Consider the following 26,596-nt stretch of genomic DNA (forward strand, 5'->3'; position numbering starts at 1 on the left):
TTGACTCGTTGGAAACGATTCTGATGCTGGGAGGGATTGAGGGCAGAAGGAGAAGGGGAAGACAGAGAATGAGATGGCTGGATGGCATCACTGACTCGATGGACATGAGTCTGAGTGAACTCCGGGAGTTGGTGATGGACAGGGAGGCCTGGCGTGCTGCGATTCATGGGGTGACAGAGAGTCAGACACGACTGAGCAACTGAACTGACTGACTGACTGAGAACTGCAACCTGGGAGACAGCACTTTAGATAGCCCTGAGAAACTGCTCCAAAGAGTTAGTGTATGTGTGTGTTAGTTGCTCAGTTGTGTCCAACTCTTTGTGAACCCATGGACTGTAGCCCACCAGGCCTCTTTGTCCATGGCATTCTCCAGGCAAGAATATAGGAGTGGGTTGCCATTCCCTTCTCCAGGGGATCTTTGGCCCAGGGATCAAACCCGGGTCTCCTGCATTGCAGGTGATTCTTTACTGCCTGAGACACCAGGGAAGCCCCAGTGGTAGTGGGGGAAGGTCAATATATGAGATTTTGGTGAAGGGGGAGTTCAGTGCCATCAAACACTCTTCTTACAAAAGGTTTTCTGCCAGTCACGAGGAGCTGATGTCACTATGAAGGGATTTAGTACTTTTCTAGAAATGAGGAGATGCAAGGATTGGAAACTACTCATTGGCAAAGACCCTGATACCAGGAAAGATTGAAGGCCGGAGAAGGGGGCGACAGAGGATGAGACGGTTGGATAGCATCACTGAGTCAATGGACAAGTTTAAGCAAACTCCAGGAGATAGTGAAGGTCAGGGAAGCCTGGTGTGCTACAGTCCATGGAGTTGCAGAGAATTGGACACAACTGAGTGACTGAACAATAAGGACTGGAATCATGGAATCAGTTCCTGAAAAATATCTAACTATGTAAAGACCTGTTCCACCAGTTTCCCTGGAGTATAGAGTGCTTCACTCTCTACCCTGAATACCCTTCAGGGCATGTCGAAGGTCAACAGCTACAGAAGCACAGGTTCAGATGCAATCTCCACAGAGGCAGACGGTAAATGCCCTTGGCAAGCACCAATTTGTAACTGACACCTTCCCGATCTTTCCTCTCTAGTGCTCACTCCTTGTTCTATGTCCTCATTTCACAATTTCCTGAATTCCTCACATCACCAAAAAGTTGATTTCCTAGGTCACTAACCCAGGTCGTTTGGAAGGGGGAGGAACTCTAAGGAATTAGCCCCTGAGGTGGGATTTCACAGCACCTAGCCGGAGAGATGCTTTGTGCTTGGGACAGTCCTAAGACCCTCATAACTAAGTTCACGTCAATGGTTAAGGCCTGTCTACGGAGGATTCTGCCCACCTTGGCCTTCACTTTACTTGTATCTTTTTGGTCGTACATTCTTTACTACGTTATTCTGCTCAGCAATCAAATCCACAACACAGAACACTTTCAGAAACAAAGTTTGTTACCTGAGCAAACTGCTTCCAAGCACTTGACGATGTCAGTTTGCCAGTTCCAGGCCGGTGCATCGCAGCCAGAGTATAAATTTCTGCAGTGATTTTTTGCTTGGACCTCAGAAGAGCCAGTGTGGTCTTGGTGTTCAATCCGGATGGGTTTGGGTTACAGGAACTAATGCACCATGAAGCATAAACCGAGGATTTGAAGGTGGCCTGCTGCACATAATTGGGTTTTGTATAATTCAAGAAGCACCAACTCACAGTTGTTGTTGTCCGCAGACTGGGGAACTGAAGAATCTGCTGGAAATCTACCATGTCCGTGAAAAGAAGAGTTGAATTCGCCACTTTCCCACTTGGGCCTGAGGCCCTGTGGACCAGCACACCAGCAGGCAGCTTCTGGCCCTTTCCTTGCTCTTCGAGCTGACTGTCCCCAGGTGGTAAGGAGGAGGTCTGAGGGCTCATGCTCATATCAGAGGCTGTCTCATCAATGTCCAACTCATCTGAGGACTCTTTGCTTTCTGACTGCCCACTGGATGACTTCTGTCCCAGGGGGGAAGCTCGGGAGCCTGGCATGACAGGCTCCCTTGAGGGCACACTGGAAGAGGGATGGTCTTGAGATGAGGAGGGGGACAGCGAGGAGAAGGAAGATGACCCTGACGCCAAGCCATCCTTAGGCTCAGAAGCACAGCCCTGTCTAACCAGCTGGGGTTTCTGGGGGCGGGAGAGATCCTTCTTGATGTCTGAGTTGGTCAGCTCCACGGCGCTGAGCTCCTCCACGATCTGTCCATACATCTTTTCTTCCTTGACTCGTTTCTGCTGCTTTGTTTCCATGAAGAGTTCTAAGCTGCTGGCTGGAGACAGCATACGTTTGCTGCCTCCCAGGGTGGCCACGCTGTCAGAGGTGGAAGGTAAACATAAGGGGATTGAGGACTCCAAGCCAAGGGGTAAAGTCTGAGGTACTTTCCAGATGGGGTATTTTTCCAAGCCTGCATGCTGCCCCAACACCTGGGCGATGTTAAATCCTATCCCTTGCATGGCTGCGTTGGTTACCAGGGTTCTTTGGGTCACATTCTCATCGACTTTGCATATGACAATGGCAGGGCTGTTCTGCCCAAGCATCTGAGAAATGCTTGTGTACATGACACTCCCATAGGATGGGACGTGCGTCTGGATCCTAACAGGAACCACCGTTCCCGGCAAGGACTGCAAGGGCCCAGCGCTGGCTGAGGCGAAATCTTCCTGAAGAACCTGCTCAGAGGGAGTATCCGTTGACTTGGTGCTCTCCCCAGAGGGAAACTTTGGAAGGAGGTTCTTTGAGGGTAGCCCTGATGTTCCTGAATAACCACCTGGGTAGGTTTGATCTTTCGTGTGTGCGTAATCAGCGGATTTCTTTCCAGTGTGTTCGGCCAAGGGCTCCAAGGGGTAGCTGGGGTGAACTTCTGCCTGGAAAGAAGGCTTGCCATAGCTCTTCGGAGCGTGCTGAGCAAGGGGATGGGGAAAGTGCGCCTGCCACCAGGGGGGCTGCTGGGCTGGTAAGTGAACCATACAGACGGTAGGATACTGGAACTGAAACAAGGCGCTCTGGATTGGAGAAAACGGGAGAGCCTCCTGATTGGGAAACAAATGTGACTGTTCAGACAAGTGCTTGCTTGCAATATAGGATGTCGGTTGTATCAAGGGATTTCTCAGAGATTCCTGACTATCCAGGTGCAGGATCTGCTGCTGGGCCAGGTGGAGGGGGCCTGAGCTCAGCTGGGGGCAGGGACCCACGACTTGCTTCCCTGGGTCCTCCGCCGGGAGGGGAGGGAGCACGGAGCATGCGTTGTGGGGCCACGTGGACCTGAGGCTGGCGTGTAGATGCTCCAGCTGCTCCTGCTTGACACCCAGATCCACGCCGGCCTCCCCCTGGGAGATCTCGGGAGAGCCGCTGAAGGACGCCTGGCGCACCAGAAAGCACTTCTTCCTCTCCCGGGATGGGGACAGCGCAGAGGCGGCCGACGCCCCGGCTGCGGGCGCGTGGGACAGGTTCCCATAATCAAATGACTTGCTCCGAATTTCTGGGACCTCCGTGGGGTGAGGACAAGGCATCTGCTCAGATGAGCAGCGTCGCATCTCCTTTTGGTGATGGTGGTGGCCGGGGACTGACAGTGAGTAGGAACCGGCGGGGACGGTCAAGAACTCCGAATGCTTTCCGAACTCATCCGGCTTGGAAGCCACAAGCTTCATGGTCTCCTCTCGATCGAAAGACATGGAGAAGCTGGAGCTGTGGGACAGGTTACTCTCTTGACTGGGGCTGCGGGAGAGGCCGGTGCCCGTGGACTCGAAGCTGGATTCCCCGGAGGAGTGCTCCATGTCCGCGAGTCGCAGACGCTTCTTTTTGGGCGGCAGCTTCTCGGCCGGGAGCTGGGAGAGGGTCTCACTTCTCTGGGGCCACTGGAACTCCTCCACCGGCTTTTCTGGCTCTTTGCTCTGCGTTTCCTTCTCTTTCTCCGGCTTGTCCGGCTCCTCGGTCACACGGATCTCCGGCACCTGGATGTTGTGCTGGCGCACCAGCCGGGGCGGCGCGTGGTAGGGCGGCGGCGGCGGCGGGACTTGCGGCGCGGGGGACGGTTTCCCTGTGCCCTCTGCGCCCTCCCCGGGCGGGGCCCACTCCGGGCTCACCGGGGCTTCGGAGATCTCGCTGTCGCACGTCTCGGAGGGTGATGAGGCTTTCTCCTGGGCGCTGGCCGCGAGTTCAGCGGACTCGGACCGCTCGAAGGAATTGGGGCGGCTCAGCGAGTTGGTGTGCTGAATCACAGAAATCACATTTCCAGGAGGCTTCCTGCCCGCTCCATCCGATTGCTTGTCCGGATCAGCCGACAAGGGTGACTCCTCCAACCCGAGAGAGGGACTCCCAGATTGCAGCGGGGGTCGACACAGGTCAAAGCGCTCAGAGTGCCCATGAGAAGGGTTTTCCTGTCCAGCCAGGCCAAACCCACTCCTCGCGCCTTCCTGCATCTGCAGCTTGGACTCGTAATCTGCAGTCGCGATGCCCAAGGGCGTGCTGCTGCAGATCATGGGGGTGTCCTCCTCGTCCCCCACGCTCTTTTCTTTCCGGCGTTTTCGAGTTTCGCAAGTGGTTCCAAACATGGTTGGCACGCCCTGGGATGGGGCCGAGGGATCCATGAAATACTCCCCGCCATGTTTTAAGGGGCTGATGCAGGAAGCATCCCTGTAGCTTTGCTTCATCGTCTCAGAGTCCTCCCACTTCTTATAGGGTTTGCGGCAGACGTCATAGTCATAGCCGACCCTGTCCCCAGGAATCAATTTCTTTTCCTTCAAAGATGGACCTGTGATGCTTTTGGATATCCTGCCATGGTGGTCTCCTTCCAGGTGCCCCTCCTGGACTGAAGGCAGCTCAAAAGCCGCTTGTCTCCTTAACATGCGCTGAGGTGGTATGCCTACTGTTCCTGGGTAGAACACATCATCCGAGCCAGTCATCCGCTCATCAAATGAGTGACTTCCTCTCAAAGAAGGAGGAAGACTTAAGTTAGTTGCTGAAGAAGTTGGCATTGAGTTGCTTCGAATAAGGGGTGAAGAGTCAACTGGAGCTTCGAGGAGAACTGGGTTGCTGCCTTGGAAATTGGCTGGATAAAGTTTTCCTTCATTCCTGATAGACGATGGAATCGTCTGGGATTGTCTTGACTCACTGTTGAATTTGGTGGATTTTAGCATGCCTGTCTGACTGGGGTCAATTTCCGCCTTGCTTGGGATCAGCTGTGAAACAGGATCTTCAAACATCTTGACATCTAACCTGGTGTTGACGTGAGGTAATGAGTCCATGGTGCCCTTCCTACCCATCGTGGCGCGCTCCTGACTTGTGGTTGTAACACTGAGTGTATTTCTCGGACTAAGCCGACAGTATTTTCCAAAGATGATTTCTTCATAAGACTTCGCGTTTGTGTTTGGAGGGCTGATCTGCTGTTCTGCACTTTCTGAGCGGGAAAAGTAACCAGAGTCAGTGCTTCCTTTACTGTGCGGGCTCAGAAGGTTCAGAGATGGCTCAGAATCTTGTCCTTTTTTCTCTGACAGTCTTAGTGCAAGTTTCTGTTTAACTGTGTGAGAGTCATCGGCCTTAGTACTTAAAGTCGGATTTGGTAACATATCAGAACCAATATACTGAGAGCTTTCATTAGGTAAAGGAATTCCGCTTTTGGGGATAATCAAAATCGGCACCTTCATTGGACCTCCCAGCGATTCTTCCAATGACCCGTGATAGCCACCTCTGCTGGCCATTTCCAATGGAATGGGTGGGCCAGGACTCATTTTGTCAGAAGCCTCGACAAACAAAGAACTCTCCTCATCTGTGTCTGTACTCTGTTCACCGTCCGAATGTATTTCTGCTTCTACATCAATAAAACCGGCCTCTAGATCCAATTTTGATACAGCTGACTCTGTGAAAGGGACTAATCCTGCCTTAATTGCATGGGCATGTGACTTCCTGTGCTTGTACAAATTGCTCTTCGTCTTAAAAGAGAAACCACAAGGTATACATGGATATGGCCGCTCACCGGTATGGGACCTGATGTGTTTTTTCAGTACGCTGGGTTTGGCACATGCCCTGCTGCAGTAAGGGCAAATGTACTTGCCGGGCTTTTTGGGTTTGTGCTCTTTTTTGTGAGCATCTTCGGACTGTTCGATACTTTTCTGGGAGTATTGGCTATAAGCAGGGTTCAGACTTGAAATCTTTTTTCTAGGATAACCACCACTGTGGCTGTGTATAGGAAAGGAAAATAGGTCCTCAGAGGCAACAGATGGCAAAGGGCCAGGGAAAAGCCACGGAGGGCCTTCGAGGCTCTGGTGTGGCTTGTTGCTGTGCATGACCCCCTGTGGCAATGAGTGCTGAGGGAAAGAGAGTGAATGTTGGCATGAATAAGGACTTGGACGGTGTGGTGGGTATTGCTTCTCTGTCACTTGCTGGACCACTTCACTAGGTGAGGCCAGTTTCCCAGAACCAAAGAGTTGTGCTGATGCTGTGTTTCCGATATGCTCAGGATCAATTTGTGGTTGCCGCTGTCCTTCTTGACTGCCAAAAGTGCTCATCTTAATAACAGCCGATTGTTCCTGTCTCCATCTACCTGATGCTTTATCAGTTTCTCCAGACCTTGAGGTAGCTTTTTGTCCTAGAGCTGTGTCCCCAGTGTCCATTTTGTCACACAAGGTCTCAAGTGCTAGTTTGCTTGAAAGCCGTGCAGACTCATGGAGTGTCTTCAAACTGTCCCTTTCAAAGCTTGCTTGCTTCCATGTTCCAGGGTGTCTGCAAACTTGCTGAGTTCTCCTTCTCTTTAGAACCTTCCACACCCACCCCGTAGTCTGTGGGCATTTGATGGTAATGTCCTTGGACCGGGGCTATAACACAGTTCTCTCCATTGTAGAAATGTCCATCCAAAAGCTAAGTGCAAATCTATAAAGATTTCTTATGGCATTTGAATATTTTCAACTAGGATGAAATTGGGATGATGAATAGTCTAGGAGAAATTTTGCCCATCAACTAGAGCAAAGTTCAACCGTCAGTTTCACTAAGACAAAATGGTCTGAAAGAAAACAGAATAAAACACAAAGAGATTGTCAATAACAGATATCAAGTAAGAAACTAAAACCAACCCTAAATATACAGCCTGAAATTAGATACAGTGAAAATATGTTTATTCCAAGAAATCCTTCTTATATCTGTTACACTAATTCCACAATTAAAGGTTATTAATTACAAATTTAATATAAGCATAAATCTCCTAACTTTTGGTCACCCTTTTAAACCCTCCTTAATCTTGATAAAATAAGAGCATTTAAAGGAAAACTTTTGATATGTACTTATAAAATCATAAAAATTTTAAAAGTCTTCATTAAAATAAATTTAGAGCTGTTGCTAACCAAGTTTTATGACTTACATGCTAAGTGTACTACATATTTCTCTATTTAGATTTGTTAAATGTATAATATGATATAATTTACAAGTATATAATACAATGTTAACATAAAATGTTATATGTATTATATATAATGTTAACATAAAATATAAGTATATTTTATAGCTTAAAAACATTGATTAGACTAAGGCTGGCTGCAAGAATTAAAGATTGTCACAGAGCTTTGGAAAAGGCAGAAAAGTGCATCTAAATAAAATAGTTATAAAATCTTCATAATATGGATGACAAAATATATTTTGGGGAAAGTTAAAAAATATAATGTTTACCTGAATGGTTTAGAGTTCTCATGGGCATGATTGTCTTGTCACTTCCTGGGTAGAAAATAAATACAGTTAGGAAATATTGTTCCATTAAGCTACAATACTGCCAATTACAAATGTCAATTTAAAATTCATTATATGTAGATCTCACAATGTTATGAGATGTAAGGAGATGGCAAGAGTGAACACCGACATTTTAGGAATCAGTGAACTAAAATGGATGGGAATTGGCAAATTTAATTCAGATCACCATTATATCTATTACTGTGGGCAAGAATTCCATAGAAGAAATGGAGTAGCCCTCATAGTCAACAAGAGTCCAAAATGCAGTTCAGTTCAGTTCAGTCACTCAGTCGTGTACAACTCTCCATGACACTATGGACTGCAGCATGCCAGGCCTCCCTGTCTATCGCCAATTCCCAGAGTTTACTCAAACTCATGTCCATCAAGTCGGTGATGACATCCAGCCATCTTTCCCGGCATCAGGGTCTTTTCAAATGAGTCAGTTCTTCGCATCAGGTGGCCAATGTATTGGAGTTACAGCTTCAGCATCAGTCTTTCCAATGAATATTCAGGACTGATTTCCTTTAGGATGGACTGGTTGTATCTCCTTGCAGTCCAAAGGACTCTCAAGAGTCTTCTCCAACACCACAGTTCAAAAGCATCAATTCTTCGGTGCTCAGCTTTCTTTAGAGTCCAACTCTCATATCCATACTGCTACTGGAAAAACCATAGCTTTGACTAGATGGACCTTTGTTGGCAAAGTAATGTCTCTGCAGTCTTAAAATGAAAGAATGATCTTGGTTCATTTCTAAGGTAAACCATTTGATATTATAGTAATCGAAGTCTATGCCCAACCACTAACGCCAAAGAAGCTGAAGTTGAACAGTTCTATGAAGAGACCTCTTGAGAAATTTGTATGCAGGTCAGGAAGCAACAGTTAGAACTAGACATGGAACAACAGACTGGTTCCAAATAGGAAAAGGAGTTCGTCAAGGCTGTATATTGTCACCCTGTTTATTTAACTTCTATGCAGAGTACATCAGGAGAAACGCTGGACTGGAAGAAACACAAGCTGGAATCAAGATTGTCGGGAGAAATATCAATAACCTCAGATATGCAGATGACACCACCCTTATGGCAGAAAGTGAAGAGGAACTCAAAAGCCTCTTGATGAAAGTGGAAGTAGAGAGTGAAAAAGTGGGCTTAAAACTCAACATTCAGAAAATGAAGATCATGGCATCCAGTACCACCCCTTCATGGGAAATAGATGGGGAAACAGTGGAAACAGTGTCAGACTTTATTTTTTTGGGCTCCAAAATCACTGCAGATGGTGACTGCAGCCATGAAATTAAAAGATGCTTACTCCTTGGAAGGAAAGTTATGACCAACCTAGATAGCATATTCAAAAGCAGAGACATTACGTTGCCAACAAAGGTTCGTCTAGTCAAGGCTATGGTTTTTCCTGTGGTCATGTATGGATGTGAGAGCTGGACTGTGAAGAAGGCTGAGCACTGAAGAATTGATGCTTTTGAACTGTGGTGTTGGAGAAGACTCTTGAGAGTCCCTTGGACTGCAAGGAGATCCAACCAGTCCATTCTGAAGGAGAACAGCCCTGGGATTTCTTTGGAAGGAATGATGCTAAAGCTGAAACTCCAGTACTTTGGCCACCTCATGCAAAGAGTTGACTCATTGGAAAAGACTCTGATGCTGGGAGGGATTGGGGGCAAGAAGAGAAGGGGATGACAGAGGATGAGATGACTGGATGGCATCATTGACTCGATGGACGTGAGTCTGAGTGAACTCCGGGAGTTGGTATGGACAGGGAGGCCTGGCGTGCTGCGATTCATGGGGTCGCAAAGAGTCGGACACGACTGAGCGACTGCTCTGATCTGATCTGATCTAGAAGGTTATAAGACCTTCTAGAACTAACACCAAAAAAAAAAAAAAAAATGTCTTTTTCATCATAGTGGACTGGAATGCAAAAGTAGGAAGTCAGGAGATACCTGGAGTAAGGCAAGTTTGGCCTTGGAGTACAAAATGAAGCAGGGCAAAGGCTAACAGAGTTTTGCCAAAAGAACACATTGGTCATAGCAAACATCCTCTTGCAACAACACAATAGACAACTTTACACATGAACATCATCAGATGTTCAATACCGATATCAGACTGATTATATTCTTTACAGTTGAAGATGAAGAAGCTCTATAAGTTAGCAAAAACAAGACTGGGAGTTTACTGTGGCTCAGATCATGAACTCCTTATTGCAAAATGCAGACTTAACTGAAAAAAGTAGAGAAAACCACGAAGTCATTCAAGTGTGACTTAAATCAAATCCCTTACAATTATACAGTGAAAGTGCCAAACAGATTCAAGGGATTAGATCTGATCAACAGAGTGCCTGAAGAACTATGGATGGAGGTTCAAAACATTGTACAGGAGGTGGTAATCAAAACCATCCCCAGGAAAAAGAAATGCTAAAAAGGCAAAATGGTTGTCTGAGGAGACCTTACAAATAGCTGAGAAAGGAAGAGAAGTGAAAGGCAAAGGAGAAAAGGAAAGATATACCCATCTGAATGCAGAGTTCCAAAGAATAGTAAGGAGAGATAAGAAAGCCTTCCTAAGTGATCAATGCAAAGAAATAGAAGAAAACAATAAAATGGGAAAGACTAGAGATCTCTCAAGAAAATCAGAGATACCAAGGGATTATTTCATGTGAAGATGGACACAATAGCGGACAGAAACAGTACAGATCTAACAGAAGCAGAAGATATTAAGAAGAAGTGGTAAGAATACACAGAAGAACTATACAAAAAATATCTTAATGACCCAGATAACCACAATGGTTTGATTACTCACCTAGAGCCAGACATTCTGGACTACAAAGTCAAGTGGGCCTTAGGAAGCATCACTATGAACAAAGCTAGTGATGGAATTCCAGCTGAGCTATTTCAAGTCCTAAATGATGATGCTGTGAAAATGCTGCACTCAATATGCCAGCAAATTTGGAAAACTCAGCAGTGGTCACAGAACTGGAAAAGCTGTTTTCATTCCAATCCCAAAGAAATGCAATGCCAAAAAATGTTCAAACTACCACACAATTGCACTCGTTTCACATGCTAGCAAGGTCATGCTCAAAATCCTCCAAGCTAGGCCTCAACAGTACATGAACTCAGAATTTCCAGATGTACAAGCTGGATTTAGAAAAGGCAGAGGAACCAGAGATCAAATTGCCAACATCTGTTGGATCATAAAAAAAAAGCAAGAGAGTTCCAGAAAAACATCTACTTCTGCTTCATTGACTACGCTTATTCCTTTGACTGTGTGGATCACAGAAAACTGTGGAAAATTTTTAAAGAGATGGGAATACCAGACCACCTTATCTGCCTCCTGAGAAACCTGTATGCAGCTCAAGAAGCAACATTAGGAACCTGACATGGAATAACAGACTGGTTCCAAATTGGGAACAGGGTATATAAAGACTGTATATTATCATCCTGTTTATTTAACTTATATGCAGAGTACATCATATGGAATGCCAGGCTGTCTGAAGCATAAGCTTGAATCAAGATTGCCGGGAGAAATATCAGTGACCTCAGATATGCAGATGATACCACCCTTATGGCAGAAAGTGAAGAGAAACTAAAGAGCTTTTTGATGAAAGTGAAAGAGGAGAGTAAAAAAGTTGGCTTAAAACTCAACATTCAAAAAACGAAGATCATGGCATCTGGTCTTATCACTTCATGGCAGATAGATGGGGAAACAATGGAAACACTGACAAACTTTATTTTCTTGGGCTCAAAATCAATGTGTGACTGCAGCCATGAAATTAAAAGATGCTTGCTCCTTGAAAGAAAGGCTATGACAAACCTAGTCAGCATATTAAAAAGCAGAGACATTACTTTGCTGGCAAAAGTCTGTAGAGTCAAATCTATGGTTTTCCCAGTAGTCATGTACTGATGTGAGAGTTGGACCATAAAGAAAGCTGAGCATGGAAGAATTGATGCCTTTGAACTGTGGTGTTGGAGAAGACTCTTGAGAATCCCTTGGACAGGAAGGAGATCAAACCAGTCAATCCTAAAGGAACTCAACCCTGAATGAAAAATCACTGGAAGGACTGATGCTGAAGCTGAAGCTTCAATACTCTTGCCACCTGATGGGAAGGGCCTACTCATTGGAAAAGACCCTGCTGCTGGGAAAAACTGAAGGCAGGAGGAAAAGGGAATGACGGGATGAGATGGTTGAATAGCATCACCAACTCAATGGACACGAGTTTGAGCAAACTCTGGGCGATGCTGAAGGACAGGGAAACCTGGTGTGGTGCAGTCCATGGGGTCACAAAGAGTTGGACATGACTGAGCGACTGAACAGCAAACACCACCATATTATGTGCTCTAAAAAATACAGCAAGTAACTGCTTTAGAAAACACTAAAGTAGTAAACATAATATTGATTGTCACTATGCCTAAGGATAACTCAAGGAGAAAAAAATTTTTTAAACTTCAGTCATATTTTCTAAAATATAAGATTAACATATTAAAACATCTTAGACTTTTGACAGAAAGGCTTGGCTTTAATTCCTTAGATAATAAAAAGTTAAGAGTGGGTTTTTAAAATTTAACCTGTAGATTTTAAAATTTTTTAAATAAATATCCTTTTTAGGAAATTTGCATGACAGCAAGGTGAAAAAGTCTTCCAGATGACTATAAATGGCTCAGGAAAACTTGACGACTTAGAAACTATTAGATATTAAGTGAATACTCAGTTTCCATAAGGGAATGGCCAATGTAGTACACAAAGAATTTTGAGAACTTCAATGTTCAATTGTATCAATTATGATGATATCTGATGTGTTTCCTTAATAGGCAATATAGCAGTATTTATAGTAGAAAGGAAGCTCATATTCTTTGGTCCAGGAATTCCATTTCTTGAAATGTGTCCTTACAGATGTACACAAGAGCACAAAGATGTGTGTACAAGGATTACTTAGGTCAATTAAGGCTCAGTCATAAGACTCAGCCACTTAAAGAAAATTAAGTGTATCTATAAGTACTAATATAAAAGCTCATCCAGAAGGTAGTAACATTGGATGTAAAATAGTTTATTGGGCCCTAGAATGTATTTTATAATCCCATTTGTGTAAAAGAGAAACAGGCAATAAACAGAAAATTTCTGTAAGGATGCCAAACAGCTTTTATGTTAGTTAAATCACAGAAGTGGAGCCAGGGAGTCAAAAGAAGGGACAAAGGAAGGGATTTCTACCTTTAACCTTATGACTTCTGGTAATCTTTATTTTTCTTTATTTCTTTTTTTTTTTTTTACCATGAGTATGTCCAATGCAGGAGACATAAGAGACTTGGGTTCGATTCCTGATTTGGGAAGATCCCCTGGAGGAGGGCTTAGCAACCCACTCCGGTGTTCTTTCCCAGAGAATGTCCATGGATAGAGAGGCCTGGCAGCTACAGTCCATGGGGGTCACAGAGTCAGACACGACTGAAGTGATTTAGCATGTACTCATGGATGTTCACATTTTAAATAAAATATTTGTTAAAAAAGATGCCACTGTGTAAATGTACTGTAATTTCCCAAACTAAAACTCAAACACTGATTTTCTATCCATGGAGTTCTCCAGGCAAGAGTACTGGAGTGGGTTGCCATCCCCTTCTCCAGAGGATCTTCCTGACCCAGGGATCGAACCCAGGTCTCCTGCATTGGAGGCAGATTCTTTACCATCTGAGCCACCAGGGAAGCTCTCAAACACTGATTTTATTTCCATGACCAATTTGGTCCCTAATATAGCACGCTACTGTGAGATAATAGGTATACTTGGAAAAGGGGGAAAAACATGGAATAAATAAATCTTTTGGATGAGAAATCAGAAGCCCCCAGGTATCTGAAGCAAGATATCTGTAATCAAGAAGTCCTTCTGGGGACTCCACCAGTGGCCCAATGGTTAAGACTGTCTTCCATACTTAGGATCAGAACCAGAATCAAATCCACGTTTGGCTGACTGCCAAGCATAAGGGGTTCTCACCTTCCCAACCAGCATCCCCTACTCCCAGCTCAACTGTTAAGTTTTATTACAATGTAAAATAAAACATGGGCTTCCCTGGTGGCTCAGTGGTAAAGAATCTGTCTGCCAATGCAGGAGATGTGGGTTTGACCCCTGGGAGAGGAAGATCCCCTTGAGAAGGAAATGGTAACCCACTGCAGGATTCTTGCCTGGGAAATCCCAGGTACAGAGAAGCCACCAGACTCAGTCCATGGGGTCGAAAAAAGAGTCAGACACAACTTAGCAACTGAACATAACAGAAAAAATACATCTGCAATAACGCTTTCTTCTAAGTATTTTCACTTGACTCTGATACTTCCAGTGCTTGAATTTTTCATAGTCCTGAGAAAATATATGAGTTCTGTATGGATTTCAAACAAATCCACAATTTAAACAATGTTAAAATCTGTATATTGAAGTATTAATGAAGACAGCCCCTTGTGAGACCATGATTAAGTCTCATGACATACAACTGTTTGACTTTGTTCCTTGAAAAGCATTACTTTTAAGAAAGTATTAATAAGAACCTCACAAGTGAAAATTAGGCATATGGTCACTTGCCACTTCTCAGTTTTCACAGAATATATAATTTTGCTTAAAACATGGACTTGAAGTTAAACACATACATAAAATTTTATGAAAAACAGGACTGGGATACTATATTTAATAATTAAATACAATATAGTATTTTTGTGTAGCAATGAAACAATAACTTTTAAAATCAGATTTAACTTTTGTGGTTTACAGTAAAGAATTACATTTATCATGGGAAATAGATGGGGAAACAGTGGAAACAGTGTCAGACTTTATTTTTAGGGGCTCCAAAATCACTGCAGATGTTGGCTGCAGCCATGAAAATAAAAGACGCTTACTCCTTGGAAGGAAAGTTATGACCAACCTAGATAGCATATTCAAAAGCAGAGACATTACTTTGCTAATAAAGGTCTGTCTAGTCAAGGCTATGGTTTTTCCTGTGGTCATGTATGGATGTGAGAGTTGGACTGTGAAGAAGGCTGAGCGCCGAAGAATTGATGCTTTTGAACTGTGGTGTTGGAGAAGACTCTTGAGAGTCCCTTGGACTGCAAGGAGATCCAACCAGTCCATTCTGAAGGAGAACAGCCCTGGGATTTCTTTGGAAGGAATGATGCTAAAGCTGAAACTCCAGTACTTTGGCCACCTCATGCAAAGAGCTGACTCATTGGAAAAGACCCTGATGCTGGAAAAGACCCTGATGCTGGGAAAGATTGAGGGCAGGAGGAGAAGAGGACGACAGAGGATGAGATGGTTGGATGGCATCACCGATTCAATGGACATGGGTTTGGGTGGACTCTGGGAGTTGGTGATGGACAGGGAGGCCTGGCGTGCTGCGATTCATGGGGTCGCAAAGAGTCGGACACGACTGAGCGACTGAACTGAACTGAATTGAAATCTTAAACTAGCTATATACAATTCTTATCCACTAAGGACATATAAAAATAAAAGCACCAAATAAAATTCAAGGAAACGTAATAATATTTTTCTATTAAAGAACAGACCAGAAGATGAAGAAAAGTGATTTACACAAAATTCAAAAGTAGATCAGAAATAATACATTAATGGTCAGAAAAATATTATCTGGAATAGTTATTTAATTATCGATGGGTTTAAATTTTAAAGGACAAATCAGAAAAAGTCACACCTACTTTTTATTTTTAAAAAACAATCTTGCTGATACTAATAGAAGAACATCCTATATTCCAATAGCATTTATTATTCAGAAAATGTTTTAAAAATCACAACTTTGATCCCAGTAAAAAACACATTGACTCAATTATGTAAATAGCTTCAGTCAGGAAAGTTAGTTGCTCAGTCATGTCTGACTCTTTGTGATCCATGGGCTATAGCCCACAAGGCTCCTCTGTCCACAGAATTCTCCAGGCATAAATACTGGAGTAGGTTGCCATGTCCTATTCCAGGGGATCTTCCCCCAGGGGTCGAACCTGGGTCTCCGGCACCGCAGGCAGATTCTTTACCACTGAGCCACCAGACTTCCCTGAATCAGTCAGGAAAACCTCCTCCTTTTAAATTTGTAAGGTAAACCCACGCAAGATGTCTTACCATTTTATCATAAATTAGATAAACCTAGTATCATTCTCCCTACTTCTGTCCAAGAAGAGGTTCTGTCCTTCTGCCTGAACTGAAGATCCCAGTAGGACTTGGGACATCTTCTGGTCTACATTCCTTTGAACTATAATGTCTAACTTTTCACTTCAGTTACAAGCTTATTAGGGACTATTACACAATTTTGTGTAATTAGACTATTATTAGGGAACTGGAAATCACTCCTATTTCACATGTACTGTTTACATGAGATTTTAAACATATATGAGGATATAACTCTCTAACCCATCCTTCAACTAACTGCTATCCATAAAACCACTTTCCTTCTTGGAGTTTCTGAGGCACATTGAAACGTAGATGGGAGAAAACAGGAGTGACGGATCCTTTGGGAATTTACTGATCCTATTCATGAATCATTTGGACTCTTTTCGTTAATCTCTTGTCTTCGATCGCTTTATCTTGGAGACTGAAAAAATTCTGCAGTGCAAATGGTTTGCACCATAGATCTATTCCTGGGCATACATGGCACGTCTTTCTGGACTTCAAAGTCTCTTTGCTGCTCTCCTGAACTTACACTTAGGAAAATAAATTCACTTGAAAATCCATAAGGCTTTCAAAGTTTAATAATGACATTTGTCTTTTTTTGGTGATACTTTTAAAGGATACTTTTACTTAGCCATCTACTTCTACCAACAATGGTAGAAATTCTTGAGCTTGTGTTGTATTAATTAAATGTATGAAAATTCTTATAAGATAGAGAAATATCTTCTTTGTATCTCAGAATATTATTATAAACCATCAAATGTATCATTGTATATATCTGTAATTTTAGTATAATTTTCTCAATAGAGATCTACTTGGAGCTATGAAGATCAGTAGTAATATAGTTAATTATAGCTACATTACTTCTCAATGATTGTATAGATGGATTTCATTTTTCAAATTCTCTAATTATGTGTTAAAAGTATATCTCCAATTTCCCCAATCAATTGATGTGTTAAAAATGCAATATTAGAGCAATCCTCACATGGAAAGAAAATAGCTGGTTATCATTTCGTTCTCTGAGGTTTCTTTTTATGGTAACCAAACCCACGCAAATTCACTTTTGGCACCCACTGCCAACAAAGGAACAGTATTCCAAACACAGCTTCACATTCACATTGAAATTTTTCCCTCATGCCTTTGAGTGCTCTGAAAGGAGTAGGATAATTTGCAGGAGGATATGACTTTGGGGTTTCCTGTGGATAGTGCTCTAGCCCATAGGAGTCCTTCGGTTAGTAAAGAAAGACAGGCATTGTCTTGCAGGCTCCGTGCATTTTTCTGAGTGGAGTAATATTGAAAAAGACACTACCTTCTGCATGCTGTCTCAGTGGTAACAGAACTAAAGTAATTGAGCAAAAGAAAAGAAAATGATATTACTTGGAAGAGTTGCCATTTTTCTAAAAGTGTGCCCACTCCTTTGGCCATGCTTCAGTCCCACTCAAATAAATTTGGCACCCAGTTAAATAATTTCCTCAGACAGGCCCTGAGAGGAAAGGCACAGAAACAGCCTCCCGTGTAGACCTCCACAGAGGTCTCTTCAGGATAACAGCTGGGTGGGATTGGCAGCCGGGCAGCCCAGCTCTGTAGACGAATAAAGGCCTACAGTACCCAGGGTTGTCAATCTGGGATCTTTTGCTTAGAAAAACAGTATCTTAGAAAAAAACTTTACCTCAGGAAATTAATCATTACTTGAGTGGTGGCAAAAGTCAAGTGAGCATTAAATAATAACATCCTAAATAATAATGGTATAAAATGACAGGTTATAAACACTACTTCTCTACTTCCAATATTTTAATAATAGAACATTTTTTAAAAACTAAAATGGTGACTTGGTCTTTTTTGAGGCATTGTTGGAATTACACTTGTAAATAAAACAGATGTCTTCTGATAATAATTACTGGACAAAAATTTAGAGGCCATTTCCATGTATTTGCTTTCAAAATGTCATAGATCAACTGCAAAATAGTTTAAGAAATACACGAGCATCTCAGAGCACTGCTGCTTTAACACAGACGGACCCACAAGTCATACCACCTATGAGTACCGGATGAAGGAAAAAAGGATCTACCGAAAAACCAAGAGCAGTGCCAGAGTCCAGCTGAATACAGACTTATTTCCACAGGATGATTAAAAAAGGGCACCTTTCTGAGAGCCAAATTCATTATAAATGCTTCTTTTATTAGTCAAAATTCCCATCACAACCTTAGTTCTCCTTAAAAGGAGCAAGTAGCCAATATGAGGAAGGTACTGTATACTATATAAAACCTTGCCAAGCACTTAAGAGAACTTCTGGAGAAAAAGTAAAGAGATTGAGATGATCACCATCTAGTTTGACATACATTAAAATTTAACTGGACATTTCAAACCTAATGGAAAACTGAACAGTATTTTTTGCATGTTGGTTACAATGACTGCAGACAGTTGTACAGTTTGCATATCTGTCCAAAGTTTTTATGACTTAGGACTACAGCTTACTAATTTTAATATTTTGTCATAAGCTTTTTGCAAATTTTTTACAATTGTGATTTTGCTCTCCTGGTGGAATGTTTTCATATTCTATAACAAAAGTTATTAGGTTTTACTATGCAGAATTTTGTATGAAAATAAATTCTGCCAGAAAGAAATTCTCTTAAATGAAGCTGCTTCAATTAAGCAAATTATAATTAAAACTGGGCTATTATGAAAAACAAAACAAAACCTTCACTCACTAAATAGCATATACATTGTTTCTTCCCAGACTGGATGATAGTCAATTCACATATGGGTGGATGCACAGTAAGTTAAAAGTTCTCTTCAAGTTAAATGTAAAACTCATAGAATAAAATAATAAATGTCAGCTATTAACCTGTTATCCTCATATCAAAAAAGTGCATCACAGCCGTCTTTGCTTTCAACGATGCCAACTCCCTCCACAGGAACACATGCACAACTTCTGGGAATCTAAAAAATAAACAATAAGATCTTTTAAAAATGATGAACCTTGTAGTCAATTTAACTGACACACTACTCATAGAAATGCTCTCCTTGAGAAAAGAAAATTTGGAACTGGATCCTTCAAGACTTTTTTTCTTTCAAGAAAAAATTTCCTGTCTTTTCACATCTTTTGAATAAGTTCTTGCATTAAAAGAGAATATTCTGTTACAGTAAACGTGGAAGCAATGTGGAAAATAATGCTAGAATTAAATCAATGTATTGGAACTAGAAATTATGCCACTGCAATCCATGATACAAATCTGACTTAAAGCTGATTCCCACTAAACTTCTTTGGTGCATCAGCAACTAAACTCCCCAGGATGAAGACTCAGATAACCTCATAGAAAATTCTTTTCTATAGTTTATTTCAGCAATGTTATGTTCCATGCTAAAATTAATTTCTGAAATAGGAAGCCAAAACCAACCAAAGTTAAATCCTGAGACATAACAAACTCTGGAAAGTAACGAAGAAAGGAACTTTCTCATACTTAGAATTAATTTATTCAAGCCTGATCCAAAAAAAATGCATAGAAGATCAGTCAAAGTACATAATCCAAATAGATTAATCAGTCACCATCTTCAGATGGTTTATCTCCCAGTATAAAAGGCCCATATAAAATAGTACTACATATCTATAGATATCCACTGTATATTTGTTCATTTTTAAAAACATTGCTCTTTCTTCCAGACAAGTTATGTCTCATAGAAAGGACTAAAGCATCAAGACATGAGAGTTAAAATGTGCCTTAATCCAGTACCATTTCATGTGACTGTTCAAAATGCTTAAAGGAAGCAGTTAGCTTTAATTTTCTCCTCCTCTTTGCATATCACTTCAGGACACCCTGTGCACTTTGCAACATGAATCATTATAAGCACGTAGGCCCACTCGGTTCCTCAAAAGACACAAAAGGTGCAAAAATAGCTTCTGCAATTGAAGCAAGAACCACGTCAGCAGCCAGATGAATGTGGGTGGTCAGATAAGATTCTGTTGCTGCAAAGGGCAAATTATTAAGCGAATGCTAGATTTATTTTCTTTCTAAACTTTGTTCTTGCCTCAAATCAACCATTTTCTGGCACTTAAATGACTCTTGACAAGCTCCACCATTTTCAAAATTGAAAGCTTCATCAAAGCCAAAGAGCATGACTGATTAAACACTGAGGGAATAGTGATGGGGTCCTTCAAGATATATATGTATGTATGTATGTCTATGTATGCTGCTGCTGCTAAGTCGCTTCAGTCGTGTCTGACTCTGTGCGACCCCATAGATGGCAGCCCACCAGGCTCCCCCATCCCTGGGATTCTCCAGGCAAGAACACTGGAGTGGGTTGCCATTTCCTTCTCCAAATGTATATGTATATATACATATAAAATCAGGCTACCCTACTGGCTTAGAAGGTAAAGAATCTGCTGGCAATATGGGAGATCCAGTTAATCCCTGGGTTGGGAAGATCCCTTGAAGAAGGGGATGGTTACCCAGTCCAGTATTCTTGCTTGGAGAATTCCACGGACAGAGGAGCCTGGTGGGCTAGAGTCCATGGGATCACAAGGAGTCAGACACTGTTGAGGGACTAACACTTTCACTTTCTTCATATTAAATTATAGTATATATATAAGGTATAATTTTATATGTATATATATCCTTAAATATATATATATATATATATATATATATATATATATATATATATATATACACGCTTTTGAACTGTGGTGTTGAAGAAGGCTCTTGAGAGTCCCTTGGACAGCAAGGAGATCAAACCAGTCAATCCTAAAGGAAATCAACCCTGAATATTCATTGGAAGGACTGATGCTGAAGCTGAAGCTCCAGTACTTTGACCACCTGATGCGAAGAGCTGACTCATTGGAAAAGACCCTGAAGCTGGAAAAGATTGAAGACAGGAGGAGAAGGGGACAACAGAGAATGAGATGGTTGGCTGGCATCATCAACTCAATGGACAAGAGTTTGAGCAAACTCCGGGAGATAGTGAAGGACAGGGTAGCCTGGTGTGCTGCAGTTCACCAAGTCACAAAAATTTGGACATGACTTAGCAACTGAGCAACAACAACAACAATATTATAGCTTCTATAATTATACATATATATTTATATATTTAAACCATATCCATAGTAACAAACCAAAGAGCACCTCTTTTGAAAAGAAAATCAAGTTCAAGTGCTAAAAAAAACCAAAATTGTACACTGGCAATACGACCTAAGCTAAAGCATGGCATCTCTCAGATAAAAAATAATAAATCACTGAGCTATTCACACTCTGAGACGAACTCATCCAAGATAGAAACAGGCCAAGATTCTACAGATACAGCTATTTACAGGGAACAACAACTTGTGGCATCCAGGGACTTCCTGTGATTGGCGACCCCATGGCCACTGAACTAAAAGTTAAAAGACAAAAGGAGAACTTCAGCCTCAGAACGCTGGCACTGACACACCCACTCCTTCCAGCTATCTGGCAGCTGCACACAAGCACCCAACCATCCCCTAACCCAGAAAGCGTCATTCCCACCAAGAGCTTCCACAGGCGAAAGGGAGCATGTGAGTCCTCCAGACCAGATGTGTCAGGGGCAGTGTTCCCAGTTCTGACCCTGCTTTTCCAGTCTGACTCTCCAGGACTATGGCCACGGGAAACAGGAAACAGTCGTCTCATGATATGCACATGTAACTGGAATGTTAGATGATAGAAGATTGCTTTTTTCACTCATTAAGAAGGTTTGAAAATTGTTTCTATCATATGAAACTGCTACGTGTGCCCTCGTCAATGATTGGTTTGCCCTTAAAGAACAAAAAACAGTGGTCATAATATTGTACTGCTATTTTACCTCACAGAAACTTCCAAGTAATTAGTGTGATTTTAAAACAAAGATCTAAATGATAATAACATGAAAGATAGGACACCAAGTTTGGAGATTTTGCGCAAATCGCTTTGTTGCAATTGGAATCAGTAATGGCCTCTACAAGGGAGGCAATTGTTGTTACTATTAAAATAGAGACATAGAGATAACCATCTCAGAAATTTGTTTTTGCTTTAATTTTAATTGAGTTTTTGTGCCTCAGTATCTTCTTTGAAATAAAAGAAAAATATTTCCTCAAACAGTTCCTGAAAATGTAGTATTACAACTTATGCTTGTATTTCCTAGAAATCAGCAGTTCACACAGTATATTTTGTAAACAATGGAATAAAGTAAAGAGAGATTTTTCATTTTTTAAGCTTTACTTCTAGGTTATTGGATTCATAAGAAACCACTCTGCAATGAAACATTAATATTCAATAAAACTAACAAGTTTTCAGAAAATTGTGTTCACAGATCTTGTTAAATATCCCCAAGTTATTTAAAATTCCTTCCTAAATATGAGGCAAAATTATCTTTCACGTTACTAACAAAGTAAAGACTGATTTTTCGTCGTTTATAGGCCTACAGAAGAGTTCCTTAAAAATATTTTCCAAACCTCCGTCGCCTACTTGTAACAAACACTTGGAAAATTTGAACATTATTGTTTCTAATCCAGTGGTTTCTCAGACTATTTTTAGAAAAAAATCATCCTTGACATTAGATATTTATTCTTGGAAGCTTACAGGTTATTATTACTAAGCTAAGTGAGGGTCATGTTGAGCTATGATTAGATAGGTAGGCAGGTATTAGATAGACAGACATGGAGACGTATGTAAAATGTCCATTCCTGGTAAGATTCTTTAGTATTTCATTTCTCTATTCTTCCAAATAATTTTAAGACAAGTTATGGATTAATAGTTTACTATGGTTAGCACTTCATTGGCAAACTTCTCATGCATACACAAATGTTATCAACCTTTTTTCTGAGGTTAAACACATACACACTAGATCATAATTTTAGTAGAAGAGCCAATAAAATATACCAGTTACACTTTAGATGAGCGCTGTCACAATTAAAAACAATTATTATGTGCTTCAACTCTATGGAAGAAGTGGCAAATAGGACCTGGAAACAAGATATGATCCTTATATTGCTTGGTTAAAAGAAATGTTTAAAAGAAGGAATACCACTCTTCATATATTCAGTCATAGAAAAGAGATACATACCTCTTTTATTTTATAGAAGGGAGTAGAAGAGATTCAAAAGTAGTAGGTAAAGACGGGAGGAGGGTACTGAAAGATAAATGTATGCTTAAATACTTTATCAGAGTGTACCAAAAGTGTACCAGAAGCAGCAGCTTCTCCTTGCTACAAAAAAGAACTTTGAATGGGGCCACTGTTCCACTCGGAGTGTCTAGAGGGGCAAAGTAAGAGGCACCTGGGGGGGTGGTAGAGAAGATAGTTAAAGGCTGGGAAGACTCACTCACACACACACACACACACACACACTCACACACAGAGATAAGTCTGATTACAAGCTCATATTTTTAGAAACAGTTATGATATGAAGCTAAAGGTTGGAACTGGGTTCAGAATGTAAAGACAAAAAAGGGATAAAGAGTAGGAACAGGAAAGAGTGCTAATTTGGGAGCAGGGGACAATTCATTGCTGGGACGACTACACAGAAGGCTTTGAAAAGTGAAAAGTGTGTCTGAAAAAGGAGAGTTTTCACAAAAGGAGGATGGGACAAACAGTCAAAATTCGATTACTCTGCCATTGTGTTTAGGGGGCTGGTTCTGGAAACTGCTGGCGAAAATGATCTGAGAGTGCCACTTCTCGGCAGGTTGTCAGTGCTGGAGCGTAGGAAAGATACAAAATAAAAGCATTGTGTGAATCAGAACTACTAAAAACACAAAAGAGTAAGTACCTGTGAATTCATGATTATAACTTAAGCCTCCTTAATTAGGGTTTCTGGACTATTTCTGTGACACTTTTAGACATTTATAGAATGTCTATACTCATCAGAAAATGAACTAAGTTTACAAAATACATAAATGAAAAAGCAAACTTATAGAGCCTAGAAGGGAAACATTTGTGAAGAAGTAAGTGCTGCAAAATGTTTTAGGTGCTTTGACAAAAATATAAGCACAGTACTGGGCACAGCACAAAAGAGGAAATGGCCAATCCTATCAAGACAAGCACAAAAGGCTTGAGAGACACAATGATACTAAGTCTTTAAAGAAAACTATAGGTGCTAATGGGCTTTGCTGGTGGCTCAGACAGTAAACGGAGAAGGCAATGGCACCCCATTCCAGTACTCTTGCCTGGAAAATTCCACGGACGGAGGAGCCTGGAAGGCTGCAGTCCATGGGGTGGCTGAGGGTCAGACACGACTGAGTGACTTCACTTTCACTTTTCACTTTCATGCATTGGAGAAGGAAAGGGCAACCCACTCCAGTGTTCTTGCCTGGAGAATCCCAGGGACGGGGGAGCCTGGTGAGCTGCCGTCTATGGGGTCGCACAGAGTTGGACACGACTGAAGTGACTTAGCAGCAGCAGCAGACAGTAAAGAATCTGCCTGTAATGCAGGAGACCCAGGTTCAATCTCTGGGCCAGGAAGATCCCCCAGAGAATAGAATGGCAACCCACTCCAGCATTCTTGCCTGGGAAATCCCATGGACAGAGAAGCCTGGCAGGCTACAATTCATGGGGTGGCAAAGAATCCGACATGACTGAGCAACTAAACACACACACACACACACACACACACACACAGAGTAATATGGGACTTCCCAGAGGCCTCAGGGGAAGAATCTGCCTGTCAATGCAGGAGACTCAACAGATGTGGATTCAGTCCCCTGGTCGGGAAGATCCCTTGGAGAAGGAAATGACAACCCAGTCCAGTATTTTTGCCTGGAGAACCCCATGGAGAGAGGTGCATGGTAGGCTACAGTCCCTGGGGTCACAAAGAGTTGGACACAACTGAGCATGTATGAATGCTAACATACAAAAACTTGCAGTTTCCAGTGTTAGATTTAGAGATAAATAATCAGATTAAATAAAAACATAAGGCTCTATCATTCCTGTTTCTCTCTAGTTTCATCTATTTGATTTTACTGTGGTCAAAGTCTGGTTCATGGGGAAGCTTAGGGAATAAGGTATATGTTCTAGTTAATACAATCTTATGGTTAGGTAAAGACCACAGAGAAATAATTTTTGTTTTAACATCTGCTAGTGGTTATTTTCCAAAGTACATTAGCCTTCTCCTTGAGTTAATTACAGTCTCCTGAACATAATTTAATCTTTCTTTGATGATTCAGGATAGTATAGTGTTCTCTGGTCCTTACTCTGCATCTGGGCTATGATTGTCTGGTGTTGGCAATGCAAACTTCTCCCCCACATGTATTCTTAAATACATGTCAAGTTTTCCAAGATCAGGGTTGTAACTGAGATTTTTCTTTTTTCTTGACCACATATTTGACATCAGACTAACTTATTTTAGGAGCAAATACATAACCATTCACTTCTATCACCATTATTTGTTGAGCTTATTCTAAATCATATAGGGAGTATTTAGTAATGTGAAAGATTTTAGAAATCATCGACTCTCTCAGCCAAATAACAGAGGGAAAAAAGGCTGAGAACCAGAGAAGTTAAAATACTTGCTTAAGGACTCATAGGTCATTATGATGACCTGGACTATGTATAGTTTAGGTCTTCAACCATTCAAGTCAACTATTTTCCACTATCCATATTACTATCTTATTACAAGTTTATTAACCTGACCCCACTGCAGAAATTGATTAAATGAAAAAAGGAATAAAAATGAGGAATAAATAATATTGAACTTAAAATGAGCAATGACATTTACTACCCATACCTTAAAGTTAATAAGTCAAATGAACAGAAAATTACAGTAGCTAAAAACCAATGTTTCATTAAACTGTTTATCAATTTTTATCCAATAGCAAGAACAGCTCATTAATTGACAGTTAACGGAGGTAAGTCCTTTGGTTCATAAAACCGAAATTCCACTACCAGAGCCTATAGAAATACAGGACCCCACCTTCACAGGTACCACTTCGCTTGCAGAATGCTCTTTGCTGCTTTGTTTTAGCAAAAGGGCATGGCCAATTAGATGTTCTGTATTAATTAAATATTTTTTGTTTTCTCATATGTGATATTTTTATATTTATATTCTCACTTTAAGTTTTCTTTCTCTTCTTTTCAATTCCCTCTATTCTATCCCTTAATAATATTATGGCAGGTAAATAACTACGGCTTAACAAGTTATTGTAAATATTTATTCTTTAACTAAACACTTGAAGGATAAAGCCAAAGGAGGACTATTTGACTAGTGTACTCTAATGAGAAGTATGACATAACAAAATCATACCTCCAAGGTATTGTTTTCTCCAGTCTCATCTTTTACAGAACTTACGTTTACTATTTGGTTACAATTTTGGTATATCTAAATAAGGTCATAACTCTTTCTCTAAGTCTCCTTTTACTCCTGGATGTGCAAAGATTAGCATAAAAAAAAGCCAATTTTAATTTTGGATTCTGTAAACAAAGAGAACAGAGAAATAGAGTGGTAAAATATGCATTATATTCATAAGTATGCATAAACAAGCTGACCTTGCCTGAAGGAAAATCTCTCTCTTAGGGAAGAGCCTCCCACATCAATGGAAATAATACCCAAAGTAATGAAAGCACAGCTGAAAACTTGAACGGCATTCCAAAATTTCATGCTACAACTGATTCTCAGATGTAATGAATAAAACTGTTTTCAGTCTCCATATTCTAGGTCCGCACACAATAAAGATCCTTCAAGAAGAAATCAAGGCAAAGCCTATGGCATATCTTACAATCTAATCAGATGAGCCCTATTCAGTTAGTAACTGAGCTGCTGA

At 41.4% G+C, this 26,596-nt stretch overlaps 1 protein-coding gene across 22 annotated transcripts in view; it reads right to left on the reverse strand.

Annotated features, from left to right (window-relative positions):
• HIVEP2 (HIVEP zinc finger 2) overlaps positions 1-26,596 on the reverse strand; it is a 220,818-nt gene that overhangs the window by 23,860 nt on the left and 170,362 nt on the right. For 20 of the 22 annotated variants that reach the window (XM_070796274.1, XM_070796281.1, XM_070796285.1 and 17 more), the window contains 3 exons: positions 18,706-18,800; positions 7,673-7,717; positions 1,453-7,013 (listed from right to left, as the gene is read on the reverse strand). In XM_070796274.1, coding sequence (XP_070652375.1) covers positions 1,453-6,627 — 5,175 coding nt within the window. In that variant the 5' untranslated portion in view covers positions 6,628-7,013; positions 7,673-7,717; positions 18,706-18,800. The remainder of the gene's footprint in view (positions 1-1,452; positions 7,014-7,672; positions 7,718-18,705; positions 18,801-26,596) is intronic. The other 2 variants (XM_070796287.1, XM_070796286.1) reach the window with 1 other exon arrangement.

This window comes from Bos indicus, chromosome 9 (genome assembly GCF_029378745.1).
Source record: "Bos indicus isolate NIAB-ARS_2022 breed Sahiwal x Tharparkar chromosome 9, NIAB-ARS_B.indTharparkar_mat_pri_1.0, whole genome shotgun sequence".
Lineage (NCBI taxonomy): Eukaryota > Metazoa > Chordata > Mammalia > Artiodactyla > Bovidae > Bos > Bos indicus.